General features: G+C 38.1%; 1 protein-coding gene across 2 annotated transcripts in view; it reads left to right on the forward strand.

Annotated features, from left to right (window-relative positions):
• Positions 1-17,861, forward strand: part of BAZ1A (bromodomain adjacent to zinc finger domain 1A) — a 70,049-nt gene that overhangs the window by 1,140 nt on the left and 51,048 nt on the right. For both annotated transcript variants that reach the window (XM_014941930.1, XM_014941931.1), the window contains exon 2: positions 6,330-6,608. In XM_014941930.1, the coding sequence (XP_014797416.1) occupies positions 6,330-6,608 (279 nt within the window). The remainder of the gene's footprint in view (positions 1-6,329; positions 6,609-17,861) is intronic.

The raw sequence follows: 17,861 nt of genomic DNA on the forward strand, positions 1-17,861 counted from the left end.
TTTTTTTTCCCCCTCCCCCCCCCCCCCTTCCCCGTGTGTAAGCCAGACCAATGGGAATTGTGAAATCGTCGTTAACCGTTGAAGGCGTCATTGCACGGGTAGTCCCGAACTCGCCGCCGCTTCACTTTATCGCTTGTAAGAACAATGGACAGAAAGTATTTAGCCAGATGTTTTCCAAAAGCTGATAAATGTATGTGTTTTCACCATCGGCCTGATCCAGCGCCAGACCAGCCTACAAAAGGCCCCTGCACCCAAACTCTCTTTTAATTTTTTTTATTTTTTTATTTTTTTTTTAAGACATGCAGACTAATGAGATTAAATCTGAAATGCTTTTCATTTGTAGCATATGAAATTAGAGCACACCTAGATCTTTTTTCGTGTTTAGACTTGTTTTTCTTACTCAAATACACCTCACCTAATAAAATTTTAAAGAAGTTGGATTAGGTAACTTTGGAGGGTAATGCCTTACTGTGTTTCCTGGACGATACACTCTGGAGGGGAAAGGGGGTGTTGAGTATTCTGTTGGAAGCTTTGTAAGGAGTGCTTTCATTATAGGGCGTTTGAGAACCTAACGAGCAAGAGCTGACAGCCTCCTGTTTCTGTAGGAATTAAGTCCCCCTCCCCCAGCTTCCAATATTTTGAAAGCTGCTTTTCTGGTTGCAGTTATTATTATCACATAATTAGATGACTCTCGGGTATTTGTTGACACTGCACTGAAGTACATTTCAGGTACATGTAGTTTTGCTGAAATTTCAGCACAGAAAGTAATCCTTTTAAAACATCTTTCTGCTCTCAAAAGGGTTGGTGAATATTTTAAGCACTCTGACAGGCTTATTTACACTGCAAGGATGTTGTCACTAAGAAAAAGTATGAAAGACCAAATTCCATATTTAACCGAAGTTCACAAATTAAGGGATAAATTTAGACGTGTGTTCACACAGGCGATCCCTAGAAATGTCAGTGAGTGGTTAGCTCAGAGGTCAGGGCTTAGAATATGATATTTGGGACAACTCTGCAGAAAACTCTGCTGGGCTTGTTTTTTGTGTATGTGGGGTGGGTTTGTTTGGGTTTTTTGTTTGTTTGTTTTTGTTGTCGTTGTTACTTTTTCTTTTTTTTTTTTTTTTTAATTCTCGTGTGGCTCTTCTGTTAGGCTGGGTTAAATTGGTGCTTTGCATTGAAAAGTATAGTATTTTTTACTCTCCAAGGTGTCCTGGCACAGATAAGTAAGTTTAGGTTAATGATAGTTGTTTGTGGCATAATCTACTGGAGAACACAGGGTCATTTTCCAGCAAGTTTTAAAGATGCTGATCCTTGTTTCTGCTGGTTGCAAAATGATGCTTCAAATAGCTAATGCCTTCTGAGAACAACATTTCCCAGTTCTTTGCCTGAGCAAGGGCAATTACACTCATAGGGATAGGGAGGGCCCATTTCTTAAAAATTGTATTTTTCATGAAAGAAAACCATTGTCTAAGGCTTCTCTGAATCTACTTTTGCAATAGCAACTTGAGTTTTTGAGGGGAGAATTTAAAAATTGTGGAGCCTGACTAGATCAGGCAGGCTGTATAGATACATATGGTAACCTGAATTCCCCCCTTTCTCAACTATATGAATGCTTGTACTTACTACAAATGGTTAAGTTGTTTTCTTATTTGTTTTTTGTTGGTGGTGGTTTTGGTTGTGGGTTGTTTTTTTTTTCACGGAGGACAAACTTAGTGTTGAAAAGCTTCTTTCATGCCAATGACAGCTATAGTAGAGATGGATACAATCATACATTAGCACTACTCTTCTCCGTATAAGAAATCATCATGCTAATGCGAGGAGAATTTGGCAAGACAAGTATTTTGTAAAGTGACTTTCCCGTTAAGAATGTATTTCCTTTTTAATCTGAAATACCATCACATAATTTTGTAACCTTCTAAAAGGGGGTGCAGTGAGGTGGCAGCATTCGATTATATTTATCAGGAATAACAGGAACTGGGGGGACTGATGTTCTTCATGCTTGGCTGTTGTCCTCGTTAGAGGGACAGACCTGGGGACAGGCCAACAGAAGAGTGTCTGGAGCTGTAGTAGTGGCTGGAAAAGCAAGCACAGGGGTGCACGGGATGCATGAGAAACACATTAAACCAGTGGGATGTTACCACCAGTCTTTGACGCCTTGTCTGTGGAAGTTAATAGCTGATATAGATGTGTGGTGAAAGCTACTATTAAAGGATGGGAAGCCTTGCTTGTGAAGACAGCCTGAAAAAGAAAAGTATGAGTAGTACAGAAGCAGTGGTAGGAAGGTTCCTTATTCTAAAACATGGAGGGGAAAGAGGAGTTTTGCATCTTCAAAACTTACTGAAACTTCTTTACGGACTGGCTGGTGGAATTCTTGGTTACAGTCAAAAAGAGATCTGTTCAAAAGGGTTTTTAAAGTGTCCTTAGTTAAATTAGGTGGATTTTTTCTGTTCTGTTGAAGAGAAACTCATAAACTTGAAATACATTCCTTAATGCATAATGAACCTGTAAATATTAAGGAATAAATCTCTCTCTCTCTAGGTTTTGTTTGTTTCTCTTGTGCATTATTTTGCAATATGCATTATTGACCACTTCTGGAGACAAGGCAGTGTATGAGAATACTTCTGTGATCCAGAAAAGAGTTTGTCTTTTGTGATAACCCTCCAACCATAGGCTAAACAGATTATATATTAGAGGCTCGTAGGGGTTTCAGAATTAAAAATAGCAATTATTACAAATTAGCCATCCCATAGATTTGTTTTTTCCTGCTTTTCCCTCTCTCTTAAATCTCACTTACTTAACATGACTTTCTTACCTTTTACATTCTCGGATATATAATTTTTCTATTTAAAAAAAGAACCCTGACAACTTGTTTTTAATAGATGCTGAGAAAATGAATGAAAGTAAATGGTTTGAAACAAACATGTTCCTGAAACACAGTGAAAATTCAGTGGGAATACTTGGTTAATTCAAGCAAAAGGCATGTCATTTCTAGGCTGGATTTTTATATCCATCGCAAGTGCAGTCAGCACAGAGATTGCACGTAATTTATTTCTAGCTTCTGCTAATGAACTGCCTCCTATCAGATACCTATCAAGTAAACTATTCTTTGCTGATAATTTTGCAGTTTTCCTTACCTTGCTTGGAAAACTAACTCCATGATGTAAACGGGGGAGGGAGGGGAAGGCATCTGGCTGAGAAATGAGCATTGATCACTGCTGCAAGGGCAACTTGGTTCTTAGTCCCCGCTCCCCCAGCAGTTGAGCCCATGTGGACATACATCTTCTCAGGGGCCCTGCAGTCCCATTTGACTTCTGGCGGGCGGGTGGGACCAGGCGGGTGAGCTTCGTGGACGTTTTTTTTATGAACTTCCTTCTCCATGTTGTCAGGGGTTCCAGAGACCTACAGTTACAGCGAGGAAGCCCCAAAGAGCATAATACCCTAGATAAAGACCCAGCTAAGGCTTCAGATGTGGCGTAGCAGCAGATGCACTTGCTGTTGTGAATCTGAGTGTAGAATATGATTAAGTGCATTATTTAAGTAAGGAGAAAGGGTATCGGTGCTGCTGCTACCGATCTGGTTTGGTCGCTGTTGTGTCTGCTCTTTGTAAATCTTTTTGTGGTAACTGAGGTGCACCAGAGGCAGGGACAGAAAGAGTACTACAAATAACATCTACTGCTATACTGTTGGGATCTTGCTTTCTCCTCTCTCTCAAACTAAGTTAGAGCGAGATCATTAAAACGTTGCAATAAAACTGTGTTAACAGACTAAGCCACAGATGGTTTTGATGTGCTATAGGTAACGACTAGCAAAAGACAAATAATGCTTTTAAAATCGAATGTACTGTTTTTTCACACCATTTTTTTTTCTTCCCTGTAAGTTGAGGGTGGGGGAAAAATCCACGCAAAACAAAAGAGGAAATGAGGGAGAATGAAACTAGATACACAAACTACTCATGTATGCAAATGGAAGAACGTTTTCCTCAAATATGTTTCAGTTAAAGTAATCTTAGAATTTTTCACTTGTAATAATAATGGATTAAAAATTTTTAGAGAGGGTTTTGTTGGTTTGGTAGTTGGTTTTTTGTTGTTTTTTTTTTTTCTTTTTTTTTTTTTTTCCCCTGTAAGTTCAATGCTGTTGCTTTAAATAGCATGACTGCCCGGTGTCCCCTCACAAAGAATAACAGCAGCTCTTAAAGGGACACTCTCAGCCTCAACCTCAGCCTCTCCCTCCCTCTCTGCTCCACCCCCCTTCTTAGTTTTTTTTTCTTTACCCTTTCACTTCCATAATTTTTTGAAAATTATGTTCTGTTACATTTTTAAAATAACTCTTAGGTTGGTTTCCTCTTTCTTGGCTAAAGATAATTATCAAGAAGCTCTTTGGTAAGTGAGACACAAAAATATATGTAGAGACACACAGGTGCATGAAGATTTGATTTCTTTATCCATTGAAGTCAGTAAGACTGCTAAAAATTATTGTGACTCTTAATACAGAAGTATTGAAATGTAGGGCAGGAAGAGACCTGAAGAGATCATGTTTTATGTATTTGATCACCTTGGGGGAAAACAAAAAGGGATTTTTGTCGAACCTGTTCTTTAAAATGTTTAAGTAACTATTCTATACCTCAAAGATACTGGTTCACCATGGTTGACAGCAAAAAAAAGAATATTCTGTCCTACGCACAAAGAATGACAGCCATCCGTTATTCATATGTTGAAGAATAATTTCTCTCATTCTCTCTCCTTTGTTCTTTTCCTTTTCTTGTTTAGAGTAAGCAAGCCCAAATTATTCCCTATTACTTACAAATGTTAGACCCATGTACTGTCAAATAAATTAAGTAGAAGCAGGTGATATAAAAATCCGAAATTTTGTAGCTATTAAATATTATTAAGGCCATATATCTCTTTTGTCCTTTTCCCCTTCTCACAGCTGATGGTCTTCCTAAAGCATCTTTCTCTCACTCAGAGGAATCCTATGCTCGTGCAGAAAGGATTATCTGAGCCAGGACCCTCCATTGTCCTCAATCAGAAATTTCCATTTTCATTTACAAAATGTTATGGTTCATCTGTCCATCTGCAGTGAACACCCTCATCTGCATCACTCTGACTGATGCACGTTTGCCAGCTTGAGTTTGCAGGGAGCCTGCAAGTACAAACTCCAAGCGTGAACTGTCCAATCAGTTCAACCCCCTCACCAGAAATTATTTGAACGGTTCTGCCCTTTGAAAATGGGAACACTGTGCAGTGTAGTTGTTTTTAAAGGAATGGAACTTCAGTGTAGGTATCTTGTGTAGCCTACAGTGTTCTGAAAGTACTTTGTCTGCCTTGGAATAGCGATGTTGAACTGATACAGGGCAAAACAAAAGTCAGTTTGTCATATTGTGTGCTGCATACTTATCAATACTAGTCTGTTAAGATTTTTAAAGGAAGGCAAATAAAAATTGTCTGAACTGTGGAATATTGAGAGATCGCTCTGCTGTCCCACTGCTGATCCATACTATATGATATGTTTTAACATGATTTTATGAATAGCTACATCTTCTACTTCATCTAGAAAGTGTTTTGGTAAACCAGTGTTTTTTCTGATACCTGTCAGAAATTGACAGATATTGGCTAATGAAAGCTCTTCTTTCTTGATTCCAGTGTAATAACTAGTAAGCAAGCAATAACAACAATGTAGTTTTAGCATTAATTTGGAATACAGTGAAGGAGAATCAATATTTGCTAATGGAACATGGGAGGAGAAGAATCTGTAGGGAAAAAAAATAGTTTAATGCTTTTTCTAAGAGCAATGCAAACAGTGAAGGAATAAAAAGTATTTAGAGAACTACTTGACATTAATTTTTCACCTCTCCCACCTTTTCATTTGTCAGCTAGGGCACTCAAAATTTGAAACTTATTCAAGTTTCAACATGTTTCTGTGATCTTAAGGTTATTTTGTGTTTGTACAGTTTTAGACCCTCCTCTTGCAAATATTTGTGGAAATGTGGGGGATGTGAGGAGGATATGACACCTGTTAAACTCAATGTGGTTATTCTTATGCATAAGGCTTCTTATATGTGAATATTTATTTGCAGCACTTCTAGATCTTGATGCTGTCACTGTAGACAGTAGTGAGAGGAGCCACTGGTTTAACAATGGCAATTTACCATGCCATGACTAAAAATTGGTAAATAACCCTTGATTATCTACAACTTGTACAGGGGTAGAGCTGCCTTTGCATTTCAGGCTTGTAAAAGAAATTTGCCGCTGTATTAATTTGGGAGCAAACTGAAAATGTTCATCAGAACTCAACCATTTCCTTTCTGTCTCCCCCACCCTCTTTCTTTTCAGTGATTTTTTTGAACGCACCATTCTGTGCAACAGCCTTGTGTGGAGCTGTGCTGTCACAGGTAAACCAGGACTCACATATCAGGAAGCACTGGAATCGGAGAAGAAAGCCAGACTTAATCTTCAAAGTTTTCCAGAAGCACTCATCATTCCAGTTCTCTACTTGGCCACCCTTACCCATCGCTCCCGACTTCATGAGATCTGTGATGAAATCTTTGCTTATGTCAAGGATCGGTATTTTGTTGGGGAAACAGTGGAAGTAGTTAGAAATAATGGTGCAAGGTAAGTATATTTAAAAATAAATGTGTATTTCTTTTTGATTGGTGTGAGTATTTCTTGTGTGTACTCCTTTTACGCCGAAATCAGGATAATAAACTCCATCAAGCCCACCAGAAATGAGGTGTGATGCTTAAGCTGCTGATACTGTTCCTATTTGTGTTAGTTCGGAGTAGGATTGTATTGCTGGGCTTGGAATCTCTTTCCTTAGCTTAGAAGCAGCTGTGAAGACAGGACAGCTCTCTCAGGTCTTGACACAGCAGTTTTCCAGTCGGATTGGTGGATTTGTAAAGGAATGTCAGTCCCCTCATGCAAACAGTGTATTTGTGTGAGAAAGGTGGGTTATTTGTAGAATGAGTTTTAATTAGCATGAGTTAAAAATCATATGAAATTGTTGATGAAATCATCCAGAATGCAATTCCTCACGTTTTGTGTACTCAGAATGGCCAAAATATAGAAAGCTTAAAAAAATTGATGAAAGTTGGATTTTTGTTTTTTAGGTAGTGACGAAAATTGTGAGTGCGTTTTCAGAGAAGTTGGGAATTATTTGTAAAGTGTTTATTATAGCTGATTAGCTGGGATTCAGTGTGGCATTTTTCCACTCATACTGATGTATATATTGCAAGTTTTTTATTGTTATCTTAGACTGATTAAAAGTTGGAAAGCTTCAGATGCTTTCTCGTGTCATCGGTACATATGCTCTATGGTATAAGTAAGTTGTTCTACAGTATGTAGCTAGCTCGAGTCTTTCTTTAAAGCAACTTCTGGGAGAGAAAAGATCTATGTTTTGTCTAAATGATTTTATACTTTCACCTAACTGAGGTTTAAAATGGGAAAGTTTTAAACATGCACAACTTGGAAATACCTGCAGAATGTGTGCAGAAGTGTTTCTGGTAAGGTGCCCTCTTACACTGCAGAGCAGAAAGGGCACAACACATCGGCTTCTGTGGGTAGCCTGAGGTCTCTGCGCCTAATCTGGTGTATGTTGGGTGACAGGAGTGGGCTGGTTCAAAACGGTCATCAGAGAACGTAGTTATTCTGAATGGTTGTTTTTTACTGGCTGATCCAGATGTTATTTAAGGCAAATTTTGCCCTACATCAGGAAGAAATATCTGTTGATGTGCAGCAGGAGATAAATTGTAAGGAAATTTGTATGGGTATGTACATAAGGTTGGTACTTAATAGAAAAGTTTTCCATCTCTTCCCTGCTCTATTCCTTTCCACCAGTGGAGTCCCAGCCCCCAAGGCCAGGACAAAAAAACTTCGGTAGACTTGCAGCTTTCTGTACAGAAAACCTACATCCAAAGTTTGTCTCTGTCCTTCTCATCTTTGTACTTGTCTAGTAACTAGACCCATCTTACTACTAGTATTACATTCCTTTTGCTTACAGAATAAGGGATTTTGTTCTTTTTGTTTTGTTTTTTTTTTTTTTTTTTTTTTTTTTAAACCAGAAACCTGAATATTATGAACTATCAGTGTAGTTCAGCTGTTGGATTTCATTTGCTTAATGACATGTCTTTGTTTTCAATCTTTGAAGATACTGTCAGTTTCCAAAGTAATAGCTTCTTTTAGAAGAACAACATTTTTTCCCCTAGACAACCTTCCTGTCTTTCTATTACTTTTCTAAACTCTTAGCTAAAATATTTATGCTTGTGTATCTTAGCTTTTCAAAGTTTAAAAGTAGGCTTATATGCGATAAATACAAGTCTGTCTTGTTTCTTTGTCTTTTGAAATTCAAAATCCTTTTCACTTTTCTTTTTAGTAGACCATAAATCGGTTTTTAAGTTTGCTCTAACAAAATGTTTTTACTTACCATGTAAGCTGAATTCTGTTCAGATAAAATTGTGATATGATTCTATCTCATGAAGATAGTGCTATTTTTTTTTACCAGCCTTTAACTCAGTATTCTTGGTTATTCAAATTGTGTTGAGATACATATATAACAATTTTGTGTTTGTGTTCCACTTTCACAGATCAATATATTAATTGTATATAAGCCAAATTTATTAAGCCTTTGGGGGTGGGTTAGATACCACTTGAAATACCAAAGTTTCAGATAAAATCTGTTTCCATCAAAACTAACCTGCTATGGATCATATGTTTTAAACTACATAAGTGTAAATTTGTGCCTGGTAAAATGAAGCACGAAGAATTCTCCTTAGCTGGTTGTATGCCACCAATATTCTAGCCAAATGTACAGCAGAGTGCCGGTTCAGACCTTCAACACTAAATCCAGGAAACAGGGCAAACAACATGGAAGTGCAGAGGGATTTTTATGCTTAGAGATACATAATTAAAGGATAAAAAGTGGGAGGAGGTGAGGCATAGTTATTCTTCCGCCCAATTAACAGTTGACTTTGACCTATATTTTGAAGTACTACATTGGGGATTAAGTATACCATCTCATGTTACTTGTAAATAACGCTGCTGTTCCACAGCGCCATTTGCGCATGCTTGTCATGTGCAGCTATGGTTTTGTGATCTTTTCTAGCAAAAATGGTCACAGCCCATCTATAGTGTAATAGCATCCTACGAGACCAGCAGAATTTGGCAGATCATGAAACCCCAGTTGTGCTGTGGTGGTGTAAAATGTTCCACTGCATTAATGTATGAAGCTTTGTGCACATGTAACGTCAGCAGGATCGTTCATTATCTGAGCTCCGCACATCTCTTAATGCGAAGCCTACAGCATCATGCGTGTGTAACCAGGGATAAAGAGAGGTTGCTCCAGCAGTTTAGGTATTGATATTTTCTAACTCCTAAATTTTTTACTTGTAATATTCTTGTAGGATAGATTGCTTCGATGTGGCTTTTCAGATTTTGAACAAAGTAAATGGGAGGGAACCCAAATGGTAGAAGGGTAATGTAGATGCTTTTAGCTTGAGCGTGTGAAGTAGTGTGTAGTACTGTTAGCAATGGACAGGTCGTCCAGAAAGAGGACAAGTGGTTTGTGCAGAGGATAAGCCAAAGATTTTTTTTTTGTGAGACTGCGGGTTCTTGTATCCAGCCTGTGTGTTCTGCTTGTTGCAAAATCTGATGCCCCATTGCTTTCTCTGGCCTTATGTCCTTATCAGGCTCTTCCGGTTTGTAGCCTTTTGTTACGCTGCTCAGTTTTGAATTTGGCTGCTTCTGCCTTATTGCTGAGGTTTGCTAGGAGGAACTCAGCAAGTTTGGGAGATATTCTGTCTTCCTGTTGTTTTGGTGTGTCTGGTGTCTCAGCAGGCCTTATCAGCCAGAAAGAAATTGCAGAGAAAGCCCCCCAGTCCTGTGACGTGGCCAGTCTCTGAAAATGATGCATGCGATTTGGAAATCTAGTAGAAGCAACAAGGAGATAATTCTGCTTGCTCTTTAACTCTTTCAGATGATGTATTGATTAAAAATGGCTAGCTTTTTTTCATTTGTATGTGTCCAGTTTTTCTGGCCAAACTGGGGCAGACTTTTCTCCAAAGCAGCAGCTGTGCTATGCTTTAAAACATGAAGTGCTTGGATTCTCAAAGAACTGTAGGAGTTGTGTAACAATGTTTTCCTAGTATTGCCTTCATAAGAGATAAAATTATTTGAAACATCAGTCAAAAACTTCATATAATATAGACAGAATACTTAATATCAAATTGAGTTTAAGTTTGAGTTGCCAAGGAATTGAGAACAGCTGGTACTATAACTACTATTATTTAGAATGTCAGATTACTGTTTATGGAAAGTAATGTATTGAAAAAGGCATGGAAGTTACTCAAGATTTTGTTGGGGGGGGAATTAGAGCAATATTTCATGTTAACCATGGTCAATTAAGATGTAAAATAAGCAGCTAATGTTTTAGTTCACGTTTCACTGAAGCAGAGGAAAAAAGACCACCTCACTGGAATTGCTTCCTATATTTGCTCTTCAGAACGGAAAGTTTAAGACCTGCACCATACTAGTTGGCCTCTTGTTTTTCCATGAGGAATGGCATCTCTTGCAGTAACCTGGTCATTTGCTGCTGTCATAGTACCCTGTTGTGTTATTGGCACTTAAAGCTTGTGAAACTGTTTTCAACATCTTGGCATCTGAAGTCAGTTACCTGGAAGTTGGAACTTTGTGGTGTGGAAGGCCTGTCTGAAATAACCTCAGCATGCCTCAGGCACACCAAATAAAACCTACAACTGTGTAACTCGCTCAGCTGTGGGACCTGTTCCTTTCTCCTCGAGGTCAGGAGTGTGCTTTTTTTTTTTAGTTTGTCAGAGGAAAAAACTAGATTTAAAGCATGTGTAAACAACCAGTTGTATTTTATCATCAGTGTTCTAAGACTGGACGCTGTCACGAGGAATAATGGCTGTCTTTTTTAGGGTATACAAGTGAGCAGGGTGATAATTAGTTAATTAATCTGTAAGCTTGCAGTCTGACTTGAGCAGTAAAGAGATCTAAGGTTTTAGGTTGGACAACTCTACTAGCTCTTCAGCTCCCCCTGCCCTTAAAAATAGCTTATGTGACAGGAGGGTGGAGAACAACCAGTTGATGTCCAACAATTAGTAGAGAACTTAATTAAAAAGTCAACCGCCTGCTTAAGGGTACTATATAAGAAGGAAGAAATCATACAGAACGTGGCAGATATAAAAAAAGAATGTCTTTTTCATTGAATTTGACCACTAGATGACACCACTGCAAAAGAATACATGCCTACTGTCAGCAGGTAGCACCAGAATGCTGTACAAGAATATAGTGTAATATACCTATTTACAGAAGTAGCAGGTGAAGTTCTCTGTTAGGAAGATTGCCACGTGATCATATGTTGGGTATAGGTTTACATCCTTTCTCTGCTCTAAATGATCCCATGTTGACCATTTCCGAGCTGAAGGAAGCCGAAGTAATCATGGAGCAGCCTTTTCTGTAAGGGAAACTTCTTTTTTTAACTCATCGATTTTTTGGCTAGTGTCCCAGTGCTTTAGGACTGTTCGTAGTGGATTAACCACTGCATTAGGCCAATTAAAAGATTTACATACTGTTTTCATCTCTGTAAGTCTTAACTGGGGCACAGGAAGCGTGTTGCTGGCCATGACTATTCCTGGCTGATACAGTGTTGGGATGGGAGAAAATAATATCTGTAAGAGATAAGATTATAGCTAATTCTCCATATTTTTTTTTTTCATTTAAACTGGCAGCAAGGTATTACTTGCTTACATATACATAGTTGTTTTCTGAGAACTATGATAACTTAATATAAGATCACTATGTATTAAAAGGCAAAGTGTCTTCCATGCTTAGACTTTAACAAGTTACAGTGAATCTAAATTATTTTCTACTCCACCAACAAATTTTTCCCTTTGAGATGTAGGCTTCAAAGCTGTCTGGATGCAGAGGCACTGGAGCTAATATCTACAAAAGCAGCAAGTTATAGTGTGGTTTTGAAGTGGTGAGGCTTGAGCATAAGTTCCTGTAGACAGTTTCCTACTTTATTTCGGAAGGTGAATTTGAATTCTGGTATCAAATTTAGCGTGGTGCTTATGAAACAGCACGGCCGACAGTACTGGAGAGCAGCTTACCTATTCATAGAGCAAGTACAGTTTGCATTCTTCTGGCATTGCTGTTTAAGGATCAGTCAACTCCTGGCCTGGAAAATCACATTTAAGTCATTCACTTTCCACTGCCCTTAAGTCCTTTGGGATATAAATATATTTGTGTTTGTTGACTAATAAATATATTTGTAATTGACTAATGGAAGCTATGAGATGATGATAGATAGATGATGAGAGAACCTGCAACTCCTTTCTTAAAGATTGTTGAACAGCTGTCACAGCTATTTTTGTACACTGTCAATTTCTGTTAGCTCTCTTTTCTGTGCACACTCCACTTCTATAAATTTAAAGGAATGGGTTTGGGATTGTTTCTTTTATGATTTGGGATTTTTTTTTTTCATCAGTGCAATACTATGAACAAAAAGCTGGACGCTCGAAACAATGCATATACTGGTGTTACTGCTGGTGCTGTCCTAATTCCACAGGAGAGCCGATGCAGCTACTGTATATATAGGATTCTCTTGTCCTAAGTAAAAATGTGCTTTTTACTAGTTTCTTTGAAGCATACAATCTTGTCTGTAAAGTGACAGACAAATGAAGATGCTAAAACTTGAAAACAGCAGCTCTTACTGTACTGCAGGAAGCCATTATGTGCATAGAACTTGTCTCCTTGTTGTGTGATTTTGTTTTGTGTGTGCATTAAACTGTACCAGTTAGCTTAGTAAAAGATGTCACTTACTCCTTCAGATCTTGCCTTGCTTTTATCTCTCTAATTACTTTCAAGTGTTGAGAACTGTTAGGACAAGGATATGAGTTACTGCACTTACCTGACGTTTACTTCTTAAAAACTTACTAAAAGCTGACAAAACAGAATGAGGCAATAGCTTTTTGGTACTTCGTGGTACTTGCTACAATAACTTCTAGTATTACTTGTATTACTGACTTTTTTGGGGGTTTCTGTATTCAACTAACTTTATATACTATTAGAAAAGGTGTGCTTTTTAATTTTGGCAGTGGAAAAACTTTTCTGTTTTAAGAAGTGAATTTTCTTTTGCTTCTGACTCACTGAAAGTTGGCCTCAAAGTACTGCGATATTCCCCCACCACCCCATCTGAAACAGCCCTCTGCGTCCAAGGGATGTTTTCTGTGGGCTTACGGTAAAGCATACAGAAGCACGTTTATAACTCACCTGGGCCTTCAAGGGATCTTGGTATTTTGACCTGAAATGAGGACCTAGCAGAATGCCAGACTGTTATTTATATCACAGTAGGTAGTGCCAGCCAGATCAAAGCTGTTGCGCAGAACGCTCAGCTGATGGACATGAGAAGTGGTGTCCTGTTTTGTTTTTTTTTTAAACCAGAAACCTGAATATTATGAACTATCAGTGTAGTTCAGCTGTTGGATTTCATTTGCTTAATGACATGTCTTTGTTTTCAATCTTTGAAGATACTGTCAGTTTCCAAAGTAATAGCTTCTTTTAGAAGAACAACATTTTTTCCCCTAGACAACCTTCCTGTCTTTCTATTACTTTTCTAAACTCTTAGCTAAAATATTTATGCTTGTGTATCTTAGCTTTTCAAAGTTTAAAAGTAGGCTTATATGCGATAAATACAAGTCTGTCTTGTTTCTTTGTCTTTTGAAATTCAAAATCCTTTTCACTTTTCTTTTTAGTAGACCATAAATCGGTTTTTAAGTTTGCTCTAACAAAATGTTTTTACTTACCATGTAAGCTGAATTCTGTTCAGATAAAATTGTGATATGATTCTATCTCATGAAGATAGTGCTATTTTTTTTTACCAGCCTTTAACTCAGTATTCTTGGTTATTCAAATTGTGTTGAGATACATATATAACAATTTTGTGTTTGTGTTCCACTTTCACAGATCAATATATTAATTGTATATAAGCCAAATTTATTAAGCCTTTGGGGGTGGGTTAGATACCACTTGAAATACCAAAGTTTCAGATAAAATCTGTTTCCATCAAAACTAACCTGCTATGGATCATATGTTTTAAACTACATAAGTGTAAATTTGTGCCTGGTAAAATGAAGCACGAAGAATTCTCCTTAGCTGGTTGTATGCCACCAATATTCTAGCCAAATGTACAGCAGAGTGCCGGTTCAGACCTTCAACACTAAATCCAGGAAACAGGGCAAACAACATGGAAGTGCAGAGGGATTTTTATGCTTAGAGATACATAATTAAAGGATAAAAAGTGGGAGGAGGTGAGGCATAGTTATTCTTCCGCCCAATTAACAGTTGACTTTGACCTATATTTTGAAGTACTACATTGGGGATTAAGTATACCATCTCATGTTACTTGTAAATAACGCTGCTGTTCCACAGCGCCATTTGCGCATGCTTGTCATGTGCAGCTATGGTTCTTGGTTATTCAAATTGTGTTGAGATACATATATAACAATTTTATGTTTGTGTTCCACTTTCACAGATCAATATATTAATTGTATATAAGCCAAATTTATTAAGCCTTTGGGGGTGGGTTAGATACCACTTGAAATACCAAAGTTTCAGATAAAATCTGTTTCCATCAAAACTAGCCTGCTATGGATCATATGTTTTAAACTACATAAGTATAAATTTGTGCCTGGTAAAATGAAGCACGAAGAATTCTCCTTAGCTGGTTGTATGCCACCAATATTCTAGCCAAATGTACAGCAGAGTGCCGGTTCAGACCTTCAACACTAAATCCAGGAAACAGGGCAAACAACATGGAAGTGCAGAGGGATTTTTATGCTTAGAGATACATAATTAAAGGATAAAAAGTGGGAGGAGGTGAGGCATAGTTATTCTTCCGCCCAATTAACAGTTGACTTTGACCTATATTTTGAAGTACTACATTGGGGATTAAGTATACCATCTCATGTTACTTGTAAATAACGCTGCTGTTCCACAGCGCCATTTGCGCATGCTTGTCATGTGCAGCTATGGTTTTGTGATCTTTTCTAGCAAAAATGGTCACAGCCCATCTATAGTGTAATAGCATCCTACGAGACCAGCAGAATTTGGCAGATCATGAAACCCCAGTTGTGCTGTGGTGGTGTAAAATGTTCCACTGCATTAATGTATGAAGCTTTTTGCACATGTAACATCAGCAGGATCGTTCATTATCTGAGCTCCGCACATCTCTTAATGCGAAGCCTACAGCATCATGCGTGTGTAACCAGGGATAAAGAGAGGTTGCTCCAGCAGTTTAGGTATTGATATTTTCTAACTCCTAAATTTTTTACTTGTAATATTCTTGTAGGATAGATTGCTTCGATGTGGCTTTTCAGATTTTGAACAAAGTAAATGGGAGGGAACCCAAATGGTAGAAGGGTAATGTAGATGCTTTTAGCTTGAGCGTGTGAAGTAGTGTGTAGTACTGTTAGCAATGGACAGGTCGTCCAGAAAGAGGACAAGTGGTTTGTGCAGAGGATAAGCCAAAGATTTTTTTTTTGTGAGACTGCGGGTTCTTGTATCCAGCCTGTGTGTTCTGCTTGTTGCAAAATCTGATGCCCCATTGCTTTCTCTGGCCTTATGTCCTTATCAGGCTCTTCCGGTTTGTAGCCTTTTGTTACGCTGCTCAGTTTTGAATTTGGCTGCTTCTGCCTTATTGCTGAGGTTTGCTAGGAGGAACTCAGCAAGTTTGGGAGATATTCTGTCTTCCTGTTGTTTTGGTGTGTCTGGTGTCTCAGCAGGCCTTATCAGCCAGAAAGAAATTGCAGAGAAAGCCCCCCAGTCCTGTGACGTGGCCAGTCTCTGAAAATGATGCATGCGATTTGGAAATCTAGTAGAAGCAACAAGGAGATAATTCTGCTTGCTCTTTAACTCTTTCAGATGATGTATTGATTAAAAATGGCTAGCTTTTTTTCATTTGTATGTGTCCAGTTTTTCTGGCCAAACTGGGGCAGACTTTTCTCCAAAGCAGCAGCTGTGCTATGCTTTAAAACATGAAGTGCTTGGATTCTCAAAGAACTGTAGGAGTTGTGTAACAATGTTTTCCTAGTATTGCCTTCATAAGAGATAAAATTATTTGAAACATCAGTCAAAAACTTCATATAATATAGACAGAAAACTTAATATCAAATTGAGTTTAAGTTTGAGTTGCCAAGGAATTGAGAACAGCTGGTACTATAACTACTATTATTTAGAATGTCAGATTGCTGTTTATGGAAAGTAATGTATTGAAAAAGGCATGGAAGTTATTCAAGATTTTGTTGGGGGGGGAATTAGAGCAATATTTCATGTTAACCATGGTCAATTAAGATGTAAAATAAGCAGCTAATGTTTTAGTTCACGTTTCACTGAAGCAGAGGAAAAAAGACCACCTCACTGGAATTGCTTCCTATATTTGCTCTTCAGAACGGAAAGTTTAAGACCTGCACCATACTAGTTGGCCTCTTGTTTTTCCACGAGGAATGGCATCTCTTGCAGTAACCTGGTCATTTGCTGCTGTCATAGTACCCTGTTGTGTTATTGGCACTTAAAGCTTGTGAAACTGTTTTCAACATCTTGGCATCTGAAGTCAGTTACCTGGAAGTTGGAACTTTGTGGTGTGGAAGGCCTGTCTGAAATAACCTCAGCATGCCTCAGGCACACCAAATAAAACCTACAACTGTGTAACTCGCTCAGCTGTGGGACCTGTTCCTTTCTCCTCGAGGTCAGGAGTGTGCTTTTTTTTTTTAGTTTGTCAGAGGAAAAAACTAGATTTAAAGCATGTGTAAACAACCAGTTGTATTTTATCATCAGTGTTCTAAGACTGGACGCTGTCACGAGGAATAATGGCTGTCTTTTTTAGGGTATACAAGTGAGCAGGGTGATAATTAGTTAATTAATCTGTAAGCTTGCAGTCTGACTTGAGCAGTAAAGAGATCTAAGGTTTTAGGTTGGACAACTCTACTAGCTCTTCAGCTCCCCCTGCCCTTAAAAATAGCTTATGTGACAGGAGGGTGGAGAACAACCAGTTGATGTCCAACAATTAGTAGAGAACTTAATTAAAAAGTCAACCGCCTGCTTAAGGGTACTATATAAGAAGGAAGAAATCATACAGAACGTGGCAGATATAAAAAAAGAATGTCTTTTTCATTGAATTTGACCACTAGATGACACCACTGCAAAAGAATACATGCCTACTGTCAGCAGGTAGCACCAGAATGCTGTACAAGAATATAGTGTAATATACCTATTTACAGAAGTAGCAGGTGAAGTTCTCTGTTAGGAAGATTGCCACGTGATCATATGTTGGGTATAGGTTAACATCCTTTCTCTGCTCTAAATGATCCCATGTTGACCATTTCCGAGCTGAAGGAAGCCGAAGTAATCATGGAGCAGCCTTTTCTGTAAGGGAAACTTCTTTTTTTAACTCATCAATTTTTTGGCTAGTGTCCCAGTGCTTTAGGACTGTTCGTAGTGGATTAACCACTGCATTAGGCCAATTAAAAGATTTACATACTGTTTTCATCTCTGTAAGTCTTAACTGGGGCACAGGAAGCGTGTTGCTGGCCATGACTATTCCTGGCTGATACAGTGTTGGGATGGGAGAAAATAATATCTGTAAGAGATAAGATTATAGCTAATTCTCCATATTTTTTTTTTTCATTTAAACTGGCAGCAAGGTATTACTTGCTTACATATACATAGTTGTTTTCTGAGAACTATGATAACTTAATATAAGATCACTATGTATTAAAAGGCAAAGTGTCTTCCATGCTTAGACTTTAACAAGTTACAGTGAATCTAAATTATTTTCTACTCCACCAACAAATTTTT

The sequence above is a fragment of the Calidris pugnax genome, unplaced genomic scaffold (genome assembly GCF_001431845.1).
Source record: "Calidris pugnax isolate Ruff unplaced genomic scaffold, ASM143184v1 scaffold56, whole genome shotgun sequence".
NCBI lineage: Eukaryota > Metazoa > Chordata > Aves > Charadriiformes > Scolopacidae > Calidris > Calidris pugnax.